Source organism: Gobio gobio (genome assembly GCF_949357685.1).
Source record: "Gobio gobio genome assembly, chromosome: 18".
NCBI classification, from domain to species: Eukaryota; Metazoa; Chordata; class Actinopteri; order Cypriniformes; family Gobionidae; genus Gobio; species Gobio gobio.
This window is the reverse complement of record NC_137111.1, coordinates 48,682,895-48,705,394: the sequence shown is the minus strand read 5'-3', so window position 1 is coordinate 48,705,394 and position 22,500 is coordinate 48,682,895. Positions and strand designations below refer to the sequence as shown.

Genomic DNA, 22,500 nt, shown 5'->3' with positions numbered 1-22,500 from the left:
CGATATTTATCTCTGTTGACTCATTTAAATGTTTTGCATGCGGAAGGCATGGCCATGTAAAACAATCATGTCCTTTGGAGGCTGAGAAAGAGAGTAATTCTGTAACGGTAACGGAACAGGTGAATACCACTGTGATAATAATAGCATTGCAGAAATGCCTGCTGATGGTGCACAGTCAGATGAGGCGGTAGTTGTATCTAATAGTGGAGAGGTTTCTGCTGTGCTTGCAGCTGAAGATACAGATAGAGCCTCCGTCGTTAGTACACATGAGGATGACAATGCTCAAGTTGATGATGAGGATGATGAAGCTCAAGTAAATGAGGATCTCATTGCTGCAAGGGTAGTTAGTGTTAGTGATGCAAAGTACCCAGAAAAGCAAAGTGAGCTTGAATACTCGCAAGTACAAGTACAGTACAAGAGTAGTTTTTTTTTCTAGACGCTTCTAAAAATCAGAGAAAACCTAATTTGGAAAAATATTTTCCTGATTTGGAACTTTTTGTGGAGTCTGGTGCCATTGCTATGCGAAAGGCGACCTTGGAGGAATTAGATCAACCAAAACGCTACAGGCTTAAAAAACTTGTTAGCACGGTTATAGAAAAAGTCTAAATTCGCGTTTGAAAAAATATTGACCTTATGAAAAGTGTTAAAAGGCATGTGGTGGGTTGTTTTATACCCCTTTATCATTTTTGTCATGATTTTTTTCAATATTGGGTCTCTAAATATTAATGGATGTCGTAGTACAGTAAAGAGAAATTATCTTTTTAATTATTTGATTCTAAAAAAGGCTGATGTGATCTTACTTCAGGAAACGCACACAGATTTGCAGAACCAGTCACAGTGGTTTACTGACTGGAAGGGTAATGTTCTTCTGAGCCATGGCACAAATGTTAGTGCAGGGGTAGCATTTTTGTTTTCACCTCGGATTGGTGGTATTTTAAACAGCATTGAGATAATACCAGGAAGAATGTTACGAGTAGATGTCACCTTAGATGACACGTTTTTTTCTCTGTTTAATGTGTATGCTCCAAATGATGATTGCTTTTTTTTAAAAATTATCAGATGCGTTATCGCACTGTCCTCTGGATAATTTTGTTATACTGGGGGGGGGGGGGGGGATTTTAATTGCACTTTAGATCAGCAATTGGATCGAAATCATAATGAACCACATCCTTCTTCAGACAAAAGTCTGAAAAGTGTAATTGATTATTATAATTTTGTTGATTTGTGGAGAAATGCATTCCCTGGGCTTAGACAGTATACTTGAAAGTGAACTCGAATATAATGTCTGGAGCTAGACTTGACCGTTTTTATACCGAATCATGCAATAGGGGACGGTTTTTTAGGAACTCTATTTCGCCTACTTTTCTGTCAGACCATCATTATATTTGTATGGCTATTTCTGTCGAGACCACTACATCTTATAAGTCACTTTGGCACTTTTAATCACGGGTTACTTCAGGATCAATGCTTTGTTCACTCTTTTCACCTCTTTTGGGATTCTTGGAGAGAGGAGAGAGTTAATTTCCCATCTTTAAGTCAATGGTGGGATGTGGGAAAGGTGCAGATCAAGATTTTTTGTCAGCAGTTTACTGCACATACCAGTGGTGTCTTAGTGGAGAAAATGAAAGCTCTCGAACAAGAAATCCTTGGAGAAAGCAGTCACAATGTCTCCACTGACTTTTTTGAACGAAATAAATTTCTTTTACGCAGTTTAGCGGAAGAACAAGGAAAAACTAAATAATATGGATTCACCTACTGCTTTTTTCTTTGCAGTTCCACCAATGCATACAAGTGCCAGACCTGGTGTCGGACGCTCCGCCACATCCGACTGCCGCGGGTTGCGGAGGACTCAACAGGGTTCACCCAGTCCTGGGGAACTCGACTGGAGAAATAAGCGCACGTATCCGTTCCATGGGGAAGGGAGTGGCGCAGCAAGCCGACACTTAGAACGGCACTTCAGTGTTGCTGACTATGGGAAGCGAGCACACGAGAAGAAACCGGTTCCACACGTAGGCTATAAAACCTAGCAAACGTGTTAGGTGTCGCCCAGCCCGCAGCTCTACAAATATCTGTCAGCGAGGCACCACAAGCCAGTGCCCAGGAAGAAGCAGCACCCCTAGTGGAGTGGGCTCTTAACCCGAGCGGGCAGGGCACGTCTTGGGACTCATAAGCCAAGACGATGGCATCCACTATCCAGTGGGCCATCCTCTGCTTGGAGACAGCCTTTCCCTTCTGCTGTCCTCCGTAACAGACGAAGAGCTGCTCTGAGGTCCTAAAGCTTTGCATTCTGTCAACATAGACGCGCAGGGCGCGAACTGGACAGAGAAAAGCCAGGGCTGGGTCTGCCTCCTCCGAAGGCAGCGCTTGCAGGCTCACCACTTGGTCCCGGAAGGGAGTAGTGGGAACCATGGGCACATATCCAGGCCGGGGTCTCAGAGTTACCTGAGAGTCGCCTGGCCCGAATTCCAGGCACGACTCGTCGACCGAAAATGCCTGCAGGTCCCCTACCCTCTTAACAGAGGCCAATGCAACCAGGAGTATTGTCTTTAGAGACAAGATCTTAAGCTCAGCTGACTGCAAAGGCTCGAAGGGCGTCCTCTGCAGTGCGGTTAGCACCAGAGTTAAGTCCCAAGAGGGTATACATTTACATTTACATTTAGTCATTTAGCAGACGCTTTTATCCAAAGCGACTTACAAATGAGGGAAATAGAAGCAGCTAGAGCAGTCTAAGGGCAACAATATCAACAATATGCAAGTGCTGTAATAATTCTCAGTTAATCTAGCACAGAACAGATTTTTTTTTTTTTTTTTAACAAATAAATTAGACAGACAGACAATGAATAGAATGATAAGTGCTTTTCTCGATCGGTCAGGTGTTGCTGGAAAAGATGTGTCTTTAGACGTTTTTTGAAAATGGCTACAGACTCGGCCGCACGAATTGAGATGGGCAGGTCATTCCACCAGGTGGGAACGGTCCAGGAAAAGGTCCGTGACAGCGATTTCATGCCTCTCTGGTATGGCACCACGAGGCGTCGTTCACTGGCAGAACGCAAGTTCCTGGAGGGTGTGTAAGTCTGAACGAGCGAGTTTAGGTATGTTGGTGCAGAGCTAGTGGATGTATAGAGGGGGGCCGAGGCGGATTTAGTCTCCTCACCCCCCTCAGGAACCTGACGATCAGATCGTGCTTGCCTAAGGACTCACCATTAATGAGGTCGTGATTTGCTGCGATAGAGGCAACATGCACCTTGAGGGTGGAGGGAGACAGCCTTCGCTCCAACCCGTCTTGAAGAAAAGAGAGCACAGATCTGACCGAACACTTTCGGGGGTCTTATCGGCGAGAAGAGCACCAATCGACGAACAGGTTCCACTTCAGCGCATATAGCCGTCTCGTAGAGGGGGCTCTGGCGGAAGTGATGGTGTCAACTACCGCTCGCGGGTGCCACAGGGTGCCCCGTCTCTGAGTTAGAAGGTCCTGCCTCAGAGGAATGGGCCAAGGAGGTGCTGTCGCGAGGAGCACTAGTTCCGGGAACCAAGTCCTGTTGGGCCAGTTCGGAGCTACCAAGAGGAGCTGCTCCTCGTCCTCCCTGACCTTGCACAGTGTCTGTGCAAGAAGGCTCACTGGGGGAAACGCATGTTTGCGCAGGCCCCAGGGCCAGCTGTGTGCCAGTGCATCCAACGAGGGTCCCCTCGGACAGGGAGTAAAACAACTGGCAGTGGGTCGTGTCAGGGGCGGCAAACAGATCGATCTGTGCGGCCCCAAAGCGAATCCAGATCAGCTGGACCACCTGGGGGTGGAGTCTCCACTCTCCAGGGAGCACCGGTAACCGTGACAGCTTGTCGGCCGCACGATTGAGCGGGCCCGGAATGTGAATGGCACGAAGGGACCTCAGATACTTCTGACTCCACAGGAGGAGATGGCGGGCGAGTTGGGACAAGCGGCGGGAGCGTAGACCACCCTGTTTGTTGATGTACGCAACGGCCGCAGTACTGTACGTCCGGACTAGAACGTGCTTGTCTTTGAGCGCCGTTTTGAAGCGGCTGAGAGCAAGACGAACTGCCAGCAACTCCAGGCAATTGATATGCCATTGCAGTTGAGGCCCCGTCCACAGACCTGAAACTGCAAGCCCGTTGTACGTGGCACCCCAGTAGGTGGATGAGGCATCCGTGGAGACCACAAAATGCCTGGACACTTGTTCTAGAGGCACACCTGCCCGTAGAAATGAAGGGTCCGACCACGGGCTGAAGGTTTGGCGGCATCTTGGCGTCACTTGGACACGGAGGGACCGGCTGTGCCACGCCCATCTCGGGACTCGGTCGTGTAGCCAGCGTTGAAGCAGTCTCATATGGAGCAGCCCTAGCGGCGTTACTGTGGCTGCTGCTGCCATATGCCCCTGGAGCCTCTGAAATTGTTTCAGTGGTACCGCTGTACTGCGTTTGAACGAATTCAAGCAGTTCAACACTGACTGGACGCGCTCCTCGGTGAGGCACGCTGTCATGGTGACCGAGTCGATCTCCATCCTGAGAAAAGAGATCCTCTGTACGGGACAGAGTTTGCTCTTCTCCCAGTTGACCCGAAGACCCAACTGGCTGAGGTGCTGAAGCACCATGTCCCTGTGTTCGCACAACTGCTCCCGCGACTGGGCAAGAATCAGCCAGTAGTCGAGATAGTTGAGGAGGCGAACACCACGCTCTCTCATGGGAGCAATGGCCGCCTCCGCGACTTTCGTGAAGACACGGGGCGACAGGGACAGCCCGAAGGGCAGGACTTTGTACTGATATGCCCGTCCGTCGAAATCAAAGCGTAGAAACGGTCTGTGTCGAGGGAGAATCGAGACATGAAAGTACGCGTCCTTCAGGTCGATCGCTGCAAACCAATCCTGGGGACGGGCGCACCTGAAGATGCGTTTCTGCGTTAACATTCTGAACTGCATCCTGTGGAGGGAGCGGTTCAAGTATCGCAGGTCAAAGATTGGCCGTAACCCGCCGCCTTTCTTGGGTACAATGAAGTACGGCTGTAGAACCCGGACTTCATATTGGCTGGAGGGACCGGCTCTATCGCGTCCTTCACCAGTAGGACAGCGATCTCCGCCTGAAGCACAGGGGCGCCCTCCTTCGGTACAAATGGGAAGTGGACACCCCTGATTCTTGGGGGGACGCCGGGCGAACTGAATCGCATAGCCGAGTCTGATGGTGCGGATGAGCCAGCGAGGCGGGCTTGGAAGCGCAAGCCAGGCTCCCAGAGACCGAACAAGCGGGATCATCGGCACCACAGACGTACCCGCAGCGGGGCTGCGCAGCGGAACGCAGGGGCCCCAGGACGACATGGGAGTGGTCCATGTAGGGGTCTGGGTCTGACACACGACCTGCATCCGCTGAGGGGGCGGGCGAGTGTGGGGAGGCACATTGTGTGCGTCCGCACAACCAGCGAAGGTTGTGCGCCTATTGGCGAAGGGAGAGGCGTCTGAGGGGTACGAGGCATGGTGGCGTCGCATACCGCCAGGCGCACACTCTTGGCACCCAGAGATGTTGGAAACTGCTCTTTTATTGAAAATTTGGGTGCGGAACAGACAAACAAAAGATTCTCCCCCGGCCCTCCTCCGGGGGAAGGAGTGGTGCTGCAGCCATCTCCTGAAGAGCAGTTTCCTCCATCTCTGGGTGGCCCGTCTCTGGGTCTCTTGCGACGGTGCTTGCCACCTGCCTTGGCAGGGGCCTGAGCGGGCTGGACTTTCTTCCCGCGGCCGGCTCCACGCCCGGGTGGAGGCTGCTGCTGGGCTGGGGCGGGAGCGGGGGTGGCGGCAGGAGGACGTCCTCGCCGACGGGCAGACGAAAGTGGTGCTGCGGCCGGCGGCGGGGTGGAGGCAGCAGCGGACCGCCGGGGCAGGATGTGTTTAATGGCCTCCGTCTGCTTCTGGAACTGCTGGGCGAAGTTCTCAACCGCGTCGCCGAACAACCCGGCCGACGATACGGGGGAGTCCAGGAACCGGTTCTTGTCAGTCTCCCTCATGTCGGCCAGGTTGAGCCAGAGATGCCGTTCCTGGACCACTAAGGTGGACATCGCCTGACCAACGCAACGAGCAGTGACTTTCGTCGCCCGGAGGGCGAGGTCAGTCGCCGCCCGGAGCTCCCGGAGGAGCTCTGGGTCAGGCCTACCCTCGTGCATGTCCATGAGTGCCTGGGCCTGGTGCACCTGGAGCAACGCCATGGCATGCAAGGCAGACGCGGCCTGTCCGCAGGACCTGTAGGCCTCCGCACTCAGACTGGACGAAAACCTACAGGCTTTGGACGGGAGACGAGGATCACCGCGCCACTCGGAGGCGGTCGCCGGACGCAGTTGCATCGTGACGGCGTGTTCGACTGGCGGGATCCTCTCGTAACCCTTGGCCTGTCCGCCGTCAAGGGTAGTGAGGAGGGAGGAGCCACCAGGTCTGTTTCTGGCACTGAAAGGTGTCGTCCACGACCTGGTAAGCTCCTCATGCACCTCCGGGAAGAATGGCACTGGGGCGGGACGCTGAGAACCAGCACAACCCCCCATGACATCTTGAAAAAGACGCAGTGTCACACCAGTGTCACGCGTGTTGCTCTTTTTGTGAGGAAACGCTCTTTTACAGAAGTGTTGAAGCACCCAGGGAGACCGCGGCAACACACAGGGAATAGTGCAGCCTGTGTTTGCACTCAACAAAGGAAACGCCCACCGATACCAACAGGTTTTTGCTGTGACAACAGCAGTTGTTTCCACGCAGCTCGAGTCTCGCGGTCCCGCTGGACAAAGCCGTCACACCAGCACAACGTCCCTCTTCTCTCTCTAGTTCTGAGTAGTTTTCGCTGAAATAATCAGGAAACTGTCTGCAAACTTCAAACGCCGTTCGGCTCCGAAGTGAATGACGTCAGTGCGATGCTCTCGCTTCCTGTTTATACCCGCGGTGGCGGGTGGCCCATTGGCCTGTTCTTTAGTTCTCGAAGCTGATAGGGGCTCTCTGAAGTGATCCCGATTTGTCGGTATTACCAACGTACGTCGTAGTGACCGACTGAAAGGGAAAAAGACCCTTTTCAGTGACAAGAGGAATAAGACAAGGGTGTCCTCTATCGGGTTTACTCTATGCTATTTCTATTGAGCCTTTTTTAAATCTGTTAAGAACCAGATTATGTGGTATTGGTGTTCCTAACTGCCCAAAAAATCCCCAAGTAAAACTTTTAGCATATGCAGATGATGTAACTCTGATAATTAGAAATTCAAATGATATTGACAATATTAGTTCATGTTTGAATATTTTTCAGAAAGCTACCTCTGCACGCATAAATTGGGAAAAATTTGCTTCTTTGTTGATGGGGGATTGGCATATTTCAGGACCTCCTAATTTGCCAAATCATTGTAAATGGACACAAGATGGTTTAAAAGCGCTAGGTATTTTTTTTGGAACTGAGCAGTATATGGAGAAGAACTGGGAAGGAGTGGTTGACCGGGTTAGTGAGAATAGTGGAAGGGGTACTTAGGAACTTCAAGGCTTGTTTCCCCCCAGAATTCACATTATTTGTAGATTCCAGAGTGAGATGGTGGTCCAGTGGGTTAAACCATGGAACTGATACGCAGAAGTTTGCTGATTCGATCCCAGCGGTCACCACCGAGCAAGGCACTTTACTCCATGTTGCTCCAGGGGGATTGTCCCTGTAATAAGGGCACTGTAAGTCGCTTTGGATAAAAGCGTCTGCCAAATGCATAAATGTAAATGTTCTGTTTTAAATAATGGCTTGTTTTCAAAGCATTTTCCAAGTTGTCCCAAAGAATTTGGATATTAAAGAGAACACAAAGGTTCTTTTGTTAAAGGGTTTTGAATATTTGGATTTCCAAAGTATGGGGAAGAAAATGATTTATCATGTTTGTGTTAAATCGGCACACTTTGGACAGTTGAAGGAAAGGATAGATACTAAATGGAGGACGTATCTTTCAGTGCCCAGAGATGTGAATCCCTCATGGAGGCTGTTGTACAAGCCTCCTATTCCAAAAAGATGTGGAGATCTAGAGTGGAGAATACTTCACGGTGTGCTGGCTACAAACAACTTTGTGTCCAAATTTAATGAAGTGATTTTACCTGAATGTTCGTTCTTTAAGACTTCAGATACTGTATTTCACCTATTTTGTGAGTGTTCAAGGCTGGTTCCACTTTTTGTACTTTTGGAAAAACTAATTGTGAATTTGGGTGTTTCTTTTACAAACACCCTTTTTGTTTTTGGTTGTAAGTATAAACAGTCATGGCCGCAAACAGTGTGTGCTTGCCAATTTTTTAATTGGCCAAGCCAAGGTAGCAATCCTGAAAACACATCAGTGTAAAAATGCTGGGCAAGATGTTGATTTGTTGACTTTGTTTAAATCATTGTTTGAATTTAGGATTGCCATTGAGTTTGCATACTACAAACAAACAAACTGATAATGTACTTTTTTTTTTACAATGAGGTGGGTTGTGAGAGATGCTTTGGTGACAGTTAGTGAGTTTGGGAATTTGGTTTTTAATTGGTAAAATTACCAATTAATCTTGTGTGTTTTTGGTTATTTGTTTTTCATTTATTTATTTGTTATTTGTTTGTTTGTTTGGTTGGTTTTTTTTGCGTTTTGTATACTAGCCCTGTGATGTTCTAGAAAACGGGGTGAATTAAAAGAGTTTTAAAAGTCAAAAAAGTCTCACTCTCTCTCTCTCTCTCTCTCTCTCTCTCTCTCACACACACACACACACACACACACACACACACACACACACACACACACACACACACACACACACACACACACACACACACACACACACACACACACACACTCACACACACTCACACACACTCACACTCTCTCTCTCTCTCTCTCTCTCTCTCTCTGCTAGAGGTGAATGAGCGGGTGATGGAGGTGCAGTGGTGTGTGGCCGCAGGAGGAGGCGCTGCTGAGTGTGTGTGTGTGTCTGAAGCCCTGTGTGATCTGGAGGAGAGAGGAGGCGATGGGCTCATGGCCGACTGTGGGTCAGTGATGTCCGTCTGCAGTGGCCCTCAGCGGCCCCCGCGCTGCTCCTGCTGGGCCCTGGCTCTGTACGGGGACGCCTGCTTCGACCAGGACGTGCTGGAGTACACACACACCCTCAGCCGCCACAGCGAGTCCGCCACACTGGACCACACACACACCCTCAGCCGCCACAGCGAGTCCGCCACACTGGACCACAAATCACAGGTGAGCTCAGACGCCGCATCTCTTCATGTCATCACGGTCAGTTCTTTTTACATTTAAACACATTTTACCCCAAATTCTAATTTTTTTGTTTGATTGTAATTATTGTTTTATTTACTGTTACAGTAAAATATACTGTAATTTTATTTATAATTAGCAAAGTATTAAAGGCTGTACAATGACGCATAAATAATGTATAAATACTTTACAATCTAAATAATATATCAGTGTAGTTTTAGTAGCAATGATATGTTATGATAGTTTTTGGTAATATTTTATATTCGTTTTTTTTTTGTATTTTAGTTAAGCAAATGTATTTTGTATTTTTTTTTTTTACAAAACTTTTATTATTTTTTATTTATTAGTTTTAGATATTTTATTACTTCACATATTATCAAGCAGAAATAAGAAATGCCGCTTTTATTATTTTGCGATTAATACGATTTTGGGAGAATGTTTTTCATGAAAATAATGTCACAAATATTATATTATTATATTATATTAAATTATTTTAATTATATTATATTAAATGTATTATATTATATTATTTTATATTATATATTATATTATTTTATATTAATGTAACAAAACTGCTTCACCACTGTTTGTTTTACTTATTTTAATATTTGTTATAATTATTTAAATCATATTATATTGCTGTTATTTTTATTATTATTATTATTATTATTATTATTATTATTATTAATTATAATATATTATATTATATTAATATAACAAAACAGTTTCACCACTATTTGTTTTAATTAGTTTGATAATTTATTATTTTAAATAAACTCTTGATTGTCAATAATATTATATTGTTATTATTTTTACATATAATATTAATAATACAAAACATGATAAAACATATTATTTATATTTCTTTAGATTTTTCAGGGATTTTGCTGTGTGTTTGCCTTGTTGTCTGGTCTGTGATGTGTGCTAATGCTGATTTCTGCTGTTCATTTAATGCTAACTGTACCGAAAGGACCCACATTTCATAGAGACAGAATTTCTCCAGGTACAGTATCCTGAACAATCTTCATTTTCATTGGAGCAGCTTCTTTTGAATGAGCCACATGCATCAGAGGAAATACAGATATATACATTTGAATTGTCAGAAAAGGAGTTAATATCAAGAGAGTGTGCATGTTTGTGTGTGTGTGATGCTTTGATGGAGGTGGAGGGCTGTGTTATGAGTGCAGTCGGACTCCTCTTCAAAGCACCACCATCGATCTCTGTTACCATAGTGAGAGATACACAGAGTTCATATTGCTGGACACACACTGGACACACGCTGGACACACACTGGACACACACCCTCATGATGAACACTAGCCTCAAACGTTTGGGCTCAGGAAAATAATACTCTTATTCAGGGCCTGAAATTAACACTGTCCACGCGCCAAATGCGGGTGAATTTTGCAATTGGCGGGTGACACTGTCAATCTACCTGCCAGTGTTGCCAACTCTCGCCAGACAACTGAGCAACTGCAGCTTCAAAAACAAGCCCAATATTATTATATTATTTATTATCATCAATATCATTTATGATAAATAATTTTTTTTATCAATAAATGAGCTTGCAACATATTAAACTGAAACCTCTCGGAGTTTGAAAAGCAAAAACAGATGTGATTTTTTTTTTTTATCCTAAAATTGCAATAAAGGGCACGCAATATCCTCCGATCAGCTGTGAACAGAAGAGGTTTGGAGATGGAAAAAGAGAAAAAGTGACGCGAAGGCCAATTATGGTAACCCGTAGTCGGAGTTAGTGAACACACACACACATAGCAAACCGTGCCCTGCATCTCAATGTGCATATACTATCTGTCCTAAATAGTATTGAAAATTACTGATGTCACATACTATATGTGATAGTATGCACAATTGGGACACAGGCAATAAGCACTAAGGGAGCGCTGCAATATAGCCATATATTTATAATAAAATTAAATTCGAACCATACCTACTGTTCTTATTAGTATACTTGTTTTTTGTTGTTTAAATAGTAGCCTGTAATGATAAATACATTATAAAAATATATTTAAAAATATAGCTGCAAGCAGCCACTAACGGGGCCAAGCGCAACAGAAGCAAACAATGAATATAGCAGCTGACCAACTGAAAAATTGAGTGAAGACATTTGAAGCAAAAACGTTGAAACCCCACATTAAAACATTGAGTTGTATAGAGCCAATGTCATGTTTTGTTCTATTATAGCGCCACCAAAGCAAGAGGCACAATCCTACAATTTTTTTTTGTGTCATTGGAGTGAGCCCATACATATGTGTGTCAATTTTGGTGAAAATCTCTCATTTTGTTTTGGAGTTATAGACATTTATATGAAAAAACATGTAAAAAATTACTGACACCTGACTTTGATTGGATTTTACTACCCCTTACTATCAATATTTTGACATTTGGGCTGTAACTTTCAGCTATCGACCTATGTTTTCGATTTTCTGGCGCTGGTTTCGTCTTGATCGGACTAGCGGTTTCGAAGATATCAGCTAACGTTTTTTCAGGCCTGGAGAGGCCTGCTACCTGTTTGCACCTCGTGCTAACTGTTTCTTCAAGTGACTGGGTCCCAGGAACGCCTTAGGGAGGCCTGATGAGGCCTACTACCTGCCTCTGGGGAAGCCCAGTGCGGGCCTGTTCGAGTGACCACAACCTGGGAGCTCACCCTCAGGGAGGCCTAGTAAGGCCTTACAATTAACAGCAGGCCTTCAGGGAGGCCTGATGAGGCCTACAACCTGATAGCCAGCAGGCTAGCTGTCCCGATGCACACATCGGTACTTACCTCCAGTGAGGCCTGGTCGAGGCCTTCCAACTGATAATGCGCCTTGTTCAAGAGGCCTACTGAGGCCTACAATTGACAGCCGACCTTCAGGAGAGCGTAATGGCCCTTTTTAACCTGATAGCCAGCTAGACTAGCACTACCTTGATGCCGCAGCATCGACACCTGCCTTCAGGGAGGCCTGATAAGGCCTACCATCTGATAGCCTGCCAAGGTAGAATACTCCCGATGACCAAACATCGGTACTCACCTTCAGGGAGGCCTGCTGAGGCCTTCCACCTGACAGCCGACCGTTAGGGAGGCTTAGTTCTTGGCCTATACCCTGATAGCCAGCCGGGCTATTTTATACCGATGCCCTGCATCGAAACTTGCCCTCCCAGGAGGCCTGGTGAGGCCTACCTGATAGCAAGTCATGCTAGCTGCCCGGGAAACCTCTTCCGGAAGCTCACCCTCAAAAAGAAGCCTGATGAGGCCTTCTACCTGATCGCAAGCCTACTAGGGAGGCCTAAAGAGGTCTACTACCTGCTAGCACTTACTCAACTGTGCTAACCGTCAAGCGACTGAGACTCAGAGCACTCCTCCAGCGAGGCCTAACTTTAGAGGCCTGCTAACTGGGAACAAACATTACACAATGTGAGAGTAACATTAGACCCTACGGCTCGTCTCCATGGAGGCCTGCTGAGGCCTACCACATGATAGCCCGTCAGGCTAGCCATACCGATGCCACCCATCGGCCCTGGCCCTCAAGGAGGCCTATTGAGGCCTACTACCTGATAGCAAGCCCCGCTAGCTACCCGAGTAACTGGCTCAGGCACGCGTTTCCAGGGAGGCCTGGTGAGGCCTACCACCTGGTAGCAAGCTCATCCTGACTGCTACGAAAACCTTGACAGTTAGACCACAGGTTGACTAATAGCTACCCATTGCCCTGCTATGATGACCCGTTCCCAGGGAGGCTTGTAAAGCCTACAAGCTGTACGAGTTTAGCAATAGAAGAGAAGTAATCTGCCAGAAAGACAAGCTGGCTGCTACTTAAACCAACGACTCTCAATGAGAGGAGGCTAACATATGCAGGGATGGTACAATAGGCTCAGATTCACATAGCGAACAGCCAAAGGTGATGGTGCCTCAGCAACGCGCCTCCGTCATCCACATCCCAACTGACGCCACAGCGCTCAGTCTCTAAAAACACACTCTAACAGAGACAAACTAATCCAACCTACAGTGGCTTACCAAGGACACATAGTAACCCTAAGCGGTAGACAAACACTCCATTCTCCCAGAAGGGCGTGCTACTGCTTAGTACTCCGCAAACATTTCAAAGAAAAGAGCGGCGGCCTAAACACCACTCTCAATATAAGAGGAGGCCCTCATTACATACATGTGACAAAACATGCGCGGTGGCCTGCCTTGCGCCATCTTGACCGCCAAGGGAAAGCCAACACACGCTCATTCCTACAAAGCCCAGCTCCTGGTGCTGCAATAAGCCATCCTACAGGGGAAACTTCAGTTACTCCTCCTTCCTAATAGTTTTGTAAACCCACACTCTATACAGGGAACAACGGTCTGTAAGAAATACATATTTTAGTGTTATCACACAAAGTAGACCAATCTCACCTGCGGCGTGTAGAGCGAAGACTCACCACACGGTTCTCATATGACCGCGGTGTTCTACCGCCCTTGCATGCCTGAAAGGGGCGCTCTCACTGATCAAGCCAAGGCGGGCCGCCCCAGGCCTGATGTAAGAAGCGCCTGGAGAAACACTCTAGGATGAAAAAGCTATGAGGGATCCTTCTTCCTACGGGAGACCCGCCCCTCTTGCGACCCTTATGAGGGGGCGCAAGAAAGGCCATACTGGTACTCTGGCCCTGTCTCCAACCCTCGGGCCGTGACGGGCCAGGCCCTCCCGCCTGCCTGGGCGCGGATCCGGATCTCAGCGGTACGCAGGTTAAATACTGCCAAACGCGCCTTCGCCTATACACACTTTAATTGAAAAGTTTGTAAGGCAAAAAACCCGGCGCATCGTGGAGAAAGATCCTTCCTTTCTCCACGATATCTGCCGAGTTTGACCACAGATGTCTCTCCGAGGCCACCATCGCCACCCACGATCAGCCGATCGCGGCAACTGTTTTGCTTGGTGGCGCGGAGAGCTAGACCTGTGGTGCTGCGCAGTTCGACTACCGCATCAGGGGTTAAAAACCTACCCCTGATCGAGATCCCCCAGCAGATCTGCCTGGTACGCCTGAAACACCGCCATGGTGTGAAAAGCAGCACCAGCCTGACCTGCTGCCGTGTATGCCCCTGCCATTAAAGCACAACGTGATTTAGAGAGGCAGAGTTTGAGCTCTCAGTGTTGATGCCCACGAAATGCGAGAAAAGTTCGCAAACTTTCCTCGCCAGTCGGTAGCCTCAACACATATCCATATTCCCCTATCCCCTCGACATCAGCGAAATTAAAACGCTGATGTCGATGAATATTGGGTCCAATATGGATTCTTCCATGCCCTCTCGATCTCTGTAAGAAGATCAGGAAGGAATGGAAGGCTCATCTGAGCTGATGGTTTATGGCCAAGGAGAAATCGATCGTGCAATCTACCACGAGCGATCTCTCCTCTAAAGCGCCAACATGGCAGCCGCAGCCTGCCTGCAGCACGTTTCATAACATTCATCAGCTCAGCATACACGGTCAGGGTGGCTGAGAGGAATCATACCACTCTCACCAGCCATCCCTAAGAGCACTTGCTGATTAGTCTCGTTAGCCGCCGCTGCATCTGAGAACCCATGATGTATGCCAGCGCTCAGCCTCAGCATGAGCGGGACAGCATCATCCAGTCCCAGATGCCAAACTCTCTTCCCTCAGGAAAAAAGCCAGACTAGAGTGGAGCGATCTCAGATTGAAAACCGCTCCCACTCACACACAAACAACTTCAAATGAACTTGACTGTGCATGCTCTTGATCCCAGGCAGTAAATACACACTCGTGTGTATTAATAAATGAATTTGTTTTACCTTAACTCGTATAGCAGTTCAAACAGACAGTCCCTGAAGACGAGAAAGATGTGTATGTGTTGGCACGGCGCCCTTATATACTTCTGGGTCGCACGATGATGACGTCATGGGCTGACGTCGGTCAAAGACTTTGCCGTGATTCGATAGTAGCTTCAGACACCAGTCACGCCGAGGGCGTTCCCCATAGCGTCAGCTAGACGCAGCGAGAGTTCCCTTTCGAAAGGGAACTAACGGTTTCAAGAGGGGCTCCGCACCTTCGGTGCTTGGCCCCTAATTAAATTAGGTGCCGATCTCCTCCCTGTTTCCTCTCCATCTCTGAACATCTCTGCTGGTGGCATTGTTTGTAAAAATGTATGCGTCTATTTACGTCTACTAACTATCATTACGTGCATTTAGAGCGTCACATGCCTGCACTTTGCACGCAATCTTTCTTCAACGATGGGGAGAAGGCGGGATGTATGAGGACGAATTATTAACACTTGTATGGTTGCACTGAATGGCTATTGTGTGTCAGCCAATGTACTGGACAAAACAGCGACCATAAATGCAGAGCCGGCTCAAGGCATAAGCGAACTAAGCGGCTGCTTAGGGCCCCTTTGCCACCAGGGGCCCCCAAGAGCACAGGAAATGACTTTTTGCTGTATGTTATTTCATGATGATTGAAATCGCGAAATGGCCCTTAAACAATTACTAAATAAACTGCAAAATGTTAAGTTTTCTAATATATGCACGGATTGATTCTGACAGCTCTGCACGAGCTCGCAGCGCCATCGTTACTCGTCAGTTGCCCGGTAACCTTTTTATGAATTTATGGTTTTGAGAATGTGATATGGTTTAGTGTGAATATCTTGTCTGACGTACAAGAGTACAGCAGAGCTTCCAGTTTCTCAATAGATGTTTTTCTGCAAGTGCTATATCGTCCCCTTGGAATTATAAGTTGTGTGGCCTATATTTTGAAAGTTTTTATTTAGAAAATAAAAAGGTTCTTTCTACACAGTTGAATGGAATGCAAAAAATAAAATTGTATTCCCGCCAAAATAAAAGCTCTGTTTAATCTTTTGAAAGAAATCAAAATTTCTTGTTTTTAAAAGAAGTCTTTTCTGCTCACCAAGGTTGCATTTATTTGATCAAAAATACAGTAAAAATGGTAATATTGTGAAATAATATTATTATAATGTAAATCACCTGTTTTCTATGTGAATATATAGTAAAGTGTAATTTATTCCTGCGTTCAAAGCTGAATTTATCATCATTACTCCAGTCTTCAGTGTCACATGATCCTTCACTAATCATTCTCATATGAGGATTTGACTACAACTACTAAACAAGGTTGAAACATTCACTGATGCTCCAGAAGGAAACACGACGCATTAAGTGTAATTTATTCCTGTGATCAAAGCTGAATTTATTTGATCAAAAATACAGTAAAAATTCTGAAATATTATTTCAATTTAAAATATCAATATTCTCATTCACAGGAATAAATTATATTTTACTATATATTCACATAGAATATTGATATTTTAAATTGTAATAATATTACAGAATTTTTACTGTATTTTTGATCAAGTAAATGGAGCTTTGGTGAGCAGAAATATATTTTTTAAAACGTACAGACCTCAAACGTTTGAATGTGTACACTCCAATCATATTCATCCTCTTCAACACATTGGGTCGAATTACACAAATATATAAGCTTTATATAAGCCAGATTTAGTTGTGGTTATCCATTTATCGATCTGTTTCATCTGTCTCTCGAACAGGAGCTTCACCAACAGCTCATCATTGAGAGCAGAAATCTGAAAAAGACCAGAACGTTCTACCACAAGCTGATCCAGCAAGAGAGAAAAAACAAAGGTACTTCAACATCTGATGCCTGTCCATTAATTATGCAATACAGATGTTCCTCAGTCGTCAGATGTGTGTGTGTGTGTGTGTGTGTGTGTGTGTGCAGGTTCGGACACAAAGGCGATGGTGTCTAAAGTCAAGCTGCAGTTTGACGAGCTCAGAGCCAAAGTTGAGTTTCTGCATTCTGTGAGGAAATATCTACAGGTTTGTGCCAGTGTGTTTAAAGACATTTCTCAGCAGGAATATTCAGCATTTACAGTTTAAGAGCACTGGGAATCAAGTGATGTCTGACTGGATAAGACAAATACAAAACCACTGTAAAAAGAAAAAAAATTAAAATGATAATTTTTTTGTGATTATTATTATTAATAATAATAATAATAATAATAACAACGATAATGATAATAACAGATTATTATTAGGAGTAGCAGTATTACAGTTAATAATGGGTTGTTGTTGTTGTTTGTATTTATAATAATAATAATGTTTATAATTATGAGGATAATTATGATTACAATAATAATATAATATAAGATATATATATTTACATTGTTATTATTAATAACAATAGGTTAATGTTAATAATAATAATAATTCTAGAGTTGTATTATTATTATGTTGTTGTAGTTAATAATAATAATAATAATAATAATAATAATAATAATAATAGAAATAATAGTTTGTTACTATTTGTAATAATTATACTATTATACTACTATTATTATAATAATGATGATGATGATAAATAAAAGGTTGATGTTGTTGTTGTTGTTATTATTATTATTAATAATCGATTATTATTATTATTATTAATATATTGTTATTATTGGCATTTGTATTATTAATTTATAATCTATGATTTATATTATGATTTCAATTGTTATCTAATTTATTTTAATGAATATATAATAATAATATTAATAACAAAATATTCAAAATGAACTATTATTTTAACAATTCATTTAAACATCTAATTCTAGTATTTAGAAGTTCCTAAAATAACCAGAATTATGGACTTGATCCCAAATGTACTGATGAATGTAAAATGAAGATAAAAATTAAAATGTTTAATTTAAAATGTTTTTGCCAATTAAATAAATGTAATTTAATTATTAGTTATTCATTGAAAATGAGGGTCTGGTCACTGTGGTCTTTGTCGTTGCCTTGAGCATTTTATTAAAGCCATTTTTACAAATTTTAGTGTAATATTATCTAATTTTTAACATTGATTTAAAAGGTATTTATTTTGAAGTGTTTGATATCGCCGCTTCAAGGCAAGCCTCCCCGATAATATTCATCATGTTTGCCATGAAACATTAGTTTTGGATTGATCTATTTTTTGTATAAATAATAAAAATAATAATAATAATAAACTTTATTTATATAGCACTTTTCAGGCAAATAATGCAGTTTTAAGTGCTTTACATAAAAATCATGTTCAATAAAAACTAGGGCTGTCAAATTATTAATCGCGATTAATCGCATCCAAAATAAAAGTTTGTGTTTACATAATATATGTGTGTGTACTCTGTTAATTATTTATATATAAATACACACACATTCATGTGTATATTTAAGAAATATTTGCAGGTATATACTGTATATACATTTATATAATCTATAATATATATAAATATTAGTGCTGGGCATCGATAAAAAAAATTAACTAATTAATCAAAAATGTTTCTGTAATTAATCGCGATTAATCGCAAGTTTTTAATATTTTACGTTTTTAATATTTTGATATTGTAATAATTTCAGTTACTCTCCAAATTAATGTATAAACAATTTAAAGACAGCATATTTTAAATATGTGTTGTATTGTCATCTTTTTATGAATGAAGGCCAGTATCACTGATACTAAAGTCTCTATGAAACATTAATGACGTTACATTACAGTATAACTGAAAGCTCCCAATTGCAACATTTATTAGGCTTTAAAAGAAAACAACTTTTAATTTAAGTCAACTTAAAACAATCTTTACATAAACCCAAAATAATAAATGTTATATTTACCCATGGCCTTCCCTGTTATACATATACAGAAATGTAATAGTTATCAAACACCTTTCTTAACTGCATAAATAATAAATGAAATATAGATGAATCATCATTAAAGCTACAGTTTTCTCTGTTCCCGTTGTTCTGTGATGAACATTAATGACATCATCATCAGTGCTACTGTCACTTTAAGAACATCCGCGGATCTGACGCGCTGTCCCGCGCATCTCATTTCCTCACAACTCTTTAAGTTCATTTAAGACGTTATTTAACTAATTTAAGACTCTAATATGAGAATACTCGAAATCCTCTGTGTTATTGTTTGTTCAAGAGCAAAAGAGAACTCGATGTGAGCAGGAAACTGACGCGAGTCTATCTATGCGTCGAGTGTGTGTGTGTGTGTCCCTTGATTAGCTGACATAAGATGCATCCACACAGACAGGACACTGACACACACACACACACACACAGGACATTGGCATACAGCGACACAAGACACAAGACACTCTTAAATATTTTTAATGCGTTAAGCTGAAAAAATTAATCGCCCGCGTTTTTTTTTATTTTTTTTTATTTTAATTTGCCCAGCCCTAATAAATATAAATGTTTTATATATAAAAATAAAAAAAATTTCTTAAATATATACATGCTTGTGTGTGTATTTATATATAAATAATAATTAACAGAGTACACACACACATATATTATGTAAACACAAACTTTTATTTCGGATGCGATTAATCGTGATTAATCTTTTGACAGCCCTAATAAAAACATATCCATCAAACATAAGAAATAAAAAAGGTCAAATGCAACATACAGAATAAAATACAAAAACATATGATTAGAAAAAAAAAATCTTCATATGGGAACTCATGTGATTGGTCATGGATGCACCTGTGATGTGTGTGTGTGTGTGTGTGTGTCAGGTGCTGTGTGTGGATCAGTGTGGTGTGGCGCTCTCTCTGCTGCCCTCTCTGGCTGAGTGTGGTTCTGCGGCCCTGCATCACTCAGAGGATCCTGCGGTCCTGCACTTCCTGTGTGAGCGGGTCAGGGGGCGCGGCTGCCCCATAGTGACCGCCACTGCCCGGGGGCTGATGGCCTACCTGTATGCCAGGTACTGAGAGCCTGTGATGATCTGTGTGTGTTAGGGGTGTAACGGTACACAAAACTGACGGTTCGGTACATACTAGGGATCGACCGATATGGATTTTTTAGTGCCGATGGCGATTTTTTTATCAGTCTTAGCCGATGAGCGATACGGGCTGCCGATTTTCTGGAGCCGATATTTGAAGCCGATACTGCTTTTGCTCCCTTAGTTTACAACTTAAAAATGACACAAGGATTAGATTAGATTCAACTTTATTGTCATTACACAAGTACAAGTACAAGGCAACGAAATGCAGTTTAGGTCTAACCAGAAGTGCAATAGCAGCAAGTGCAGGATATACAACGTTTACATAAGTGCAGGACATGGATATGTACTGAATATATATAAATATATCTATAAATAGAGAGATGGTTATTACTATAAACAGAATTTACAGGTGAATATGTACAGGGAGTAAATATACAGATGGCTATTACTATAAACAGAATTTTACAGATAGAGGTATACAATGATATGTTAGGCTAAAATGAGGAATATGGTAGTGGATTAAGGTAGTGCAATAAATTATGGACAGAAGCTATCCGAAAAAAGTGTAAAAGTGCAGTGGAATGTGATTACATATTACAGTTAGAAATACGGTGCAAAATACAAATGTAAAAAGTTGGTACTGTAAATAACAGTCGGCAGTGCAAATGAGCATCATCCAGTTAAGGTGTGGTAGTGTGGTAATGCATAATGCATAAGTAAACAGTTGTTACTGTATGATCAGGATGATAACAATTTAAAATTTACAATTTAAAAAAAAGGAACATTTATTGAACTAAAAAAAACTATATTTAACAAATAGTAAAAACAGGTGAGGTAGAACAAGAAAAAAAAAAGAGTTCAGTGGTGAAAATAAATTCTGAAAATAAATATTTAAGCATAAATAAAATAATTACACTATTGCACACAGTATCAACAAGCAAGCAGCATAATAAAGTGCACACTGACTGTACTATACTTCATTTAAAACTGTTTACAACCTAGTCATTTAATGGTTACACTCTAAAAAATGCTGGGTTAAAAATAACCCAAGTTGGGTTGAATATGGACTAACCCAGCAATTGGGTTGTTTTGACCCAGCGGTTGGGTTAAATGTTTGCTTAAAACAACCCAATTGATGGGTTAGTCCATTTTCAACCCAACTTGGGTTATTTTTAACCCAGCATTGTTTAGAGTGTAGGTGCACTTCACTTAATCTCTTGTGGAGCAACACCAGCGGTAATTCAGGAAAAAATCTCCCAATGCTCCACGTGAAACTTCAGTCTTTCCACCTTTTACCATCGTGTCAATTCTCAATTGATTTTGATTAATATGCGCGAGGGAGAGCGAGACAGTTTGAAGACGGTGAGAGCTGCCCTGTGGACGCCTGTCTGGAAATAATGCAGGGGAAAAAATATCGGCCGATGCCGATACACGTAAAAAGCGCAAATATCGGCCCGATATATCGGTCTAACACTAGTACGTACCTCGGTTTTGAAGTCACGGTTCGGTACGGGTTCAGTACAGCAGTTTTAAAAAATGGCTTTTTATAAAAAAAATTATTAAACAGTGGTTTACTGAAAAAAATGTGTCTGTCCTTAAATTAATTAAATTTTAACTAAAAGTTTCGTAAAGATAATGCTGTAATCTATATAGGGATCCCTTACTTGCACATTAATGGGGACACTACATTTTTCAACTAAACATCGAAATAAATCTAATTAATAAACTAAATTATCCATATAAACTAAATTACTGATCTAATTACTGATCTAAAGTCCACTGTCACTGTATGATAATTGATATGAACTGATAACATCAGCGTTTTTTCCAGAATGGCTGTACAGCTGAATAAAATTATGCTGCATTATTTTCCTGTTTAACACTGTAAAGCTGCTTTGAAACAATCTACATTGTTAAAAGCGCTATATAAATAAAGTTGACTTGACTTGACATTATTACTATAATATTAAAGGTTAACAGCCCAAACTATTCAGCTGATATTCATGTTTAGATATAATAATCAACACTCAAATAACACATTGTGTGCAAACATGTAAACTTCACATAAGGCAGTTTTTGCATTAACTCCTAAATCTAATTATAAAATTATGTTTTTTCTCCAATTCGTGGTTGAAATATAACCTTAGCGACTGTCATTTTCATGACAGATTTATCTAAACATAGCATTAAATAATCAAGACTCTACTATTCTACTAACAGGTTAAGTAGAATTTATATATATATATATTAGGGCTATCAAAAGATTAATCGCGATTAATCGCATCCAAAATAAAAGTTTGTGTTTACATAATATATGTGTGTGTACTCTGTTAATTATTATTTATATATAAATACACACACATTCATGTATATATTTAGGAAATATTTGCATGTATATACTGTATATACATTTATATAATCTATAATATATATAAATATAAATGTTTTATATATAAAAATAATATTTTTTTCTTACAAATATACATGCTTGTGTGTGTATTT

General features: G+C 42.4%; 1 protein-coding gene across 1 annotated transcript in view; it reads left to right on the top strand.

The window, feature by feature from the left end:
* Window positions 1-22,500, top strand: part of kndc1 (kinase non-catalytic C-lobe domain containing 1) — a gene marked incomplete at both ends in the record, with an annotated part of 123,039 nt that overhangs the window by 58,179 nt on the left and 42,360 nt on the right. The window contains 5 exons of the mRNA XM_079842284.1: window positions 120-380; window positions 8,871-9,208; window positions 16,775-16,868; window positions 16,966-17,063; window positions 19,790-19,977. Of these exons, the coding sequence (XP_079698410.1) occupies window positions 120-380; window positions 8,871-9,208; window positions 16,775-16,868; window positions 16,966-17,063; window positions 19,790-19,977 (979 nt within the window). The remainder of the gene's footprint in view (window positions 1-119; window positions 381-8,870; window positions 9,209-16,774; window positions 16,869-16,965; window positions 17,064-19,789; window positions 19,978-22,500) is intronic.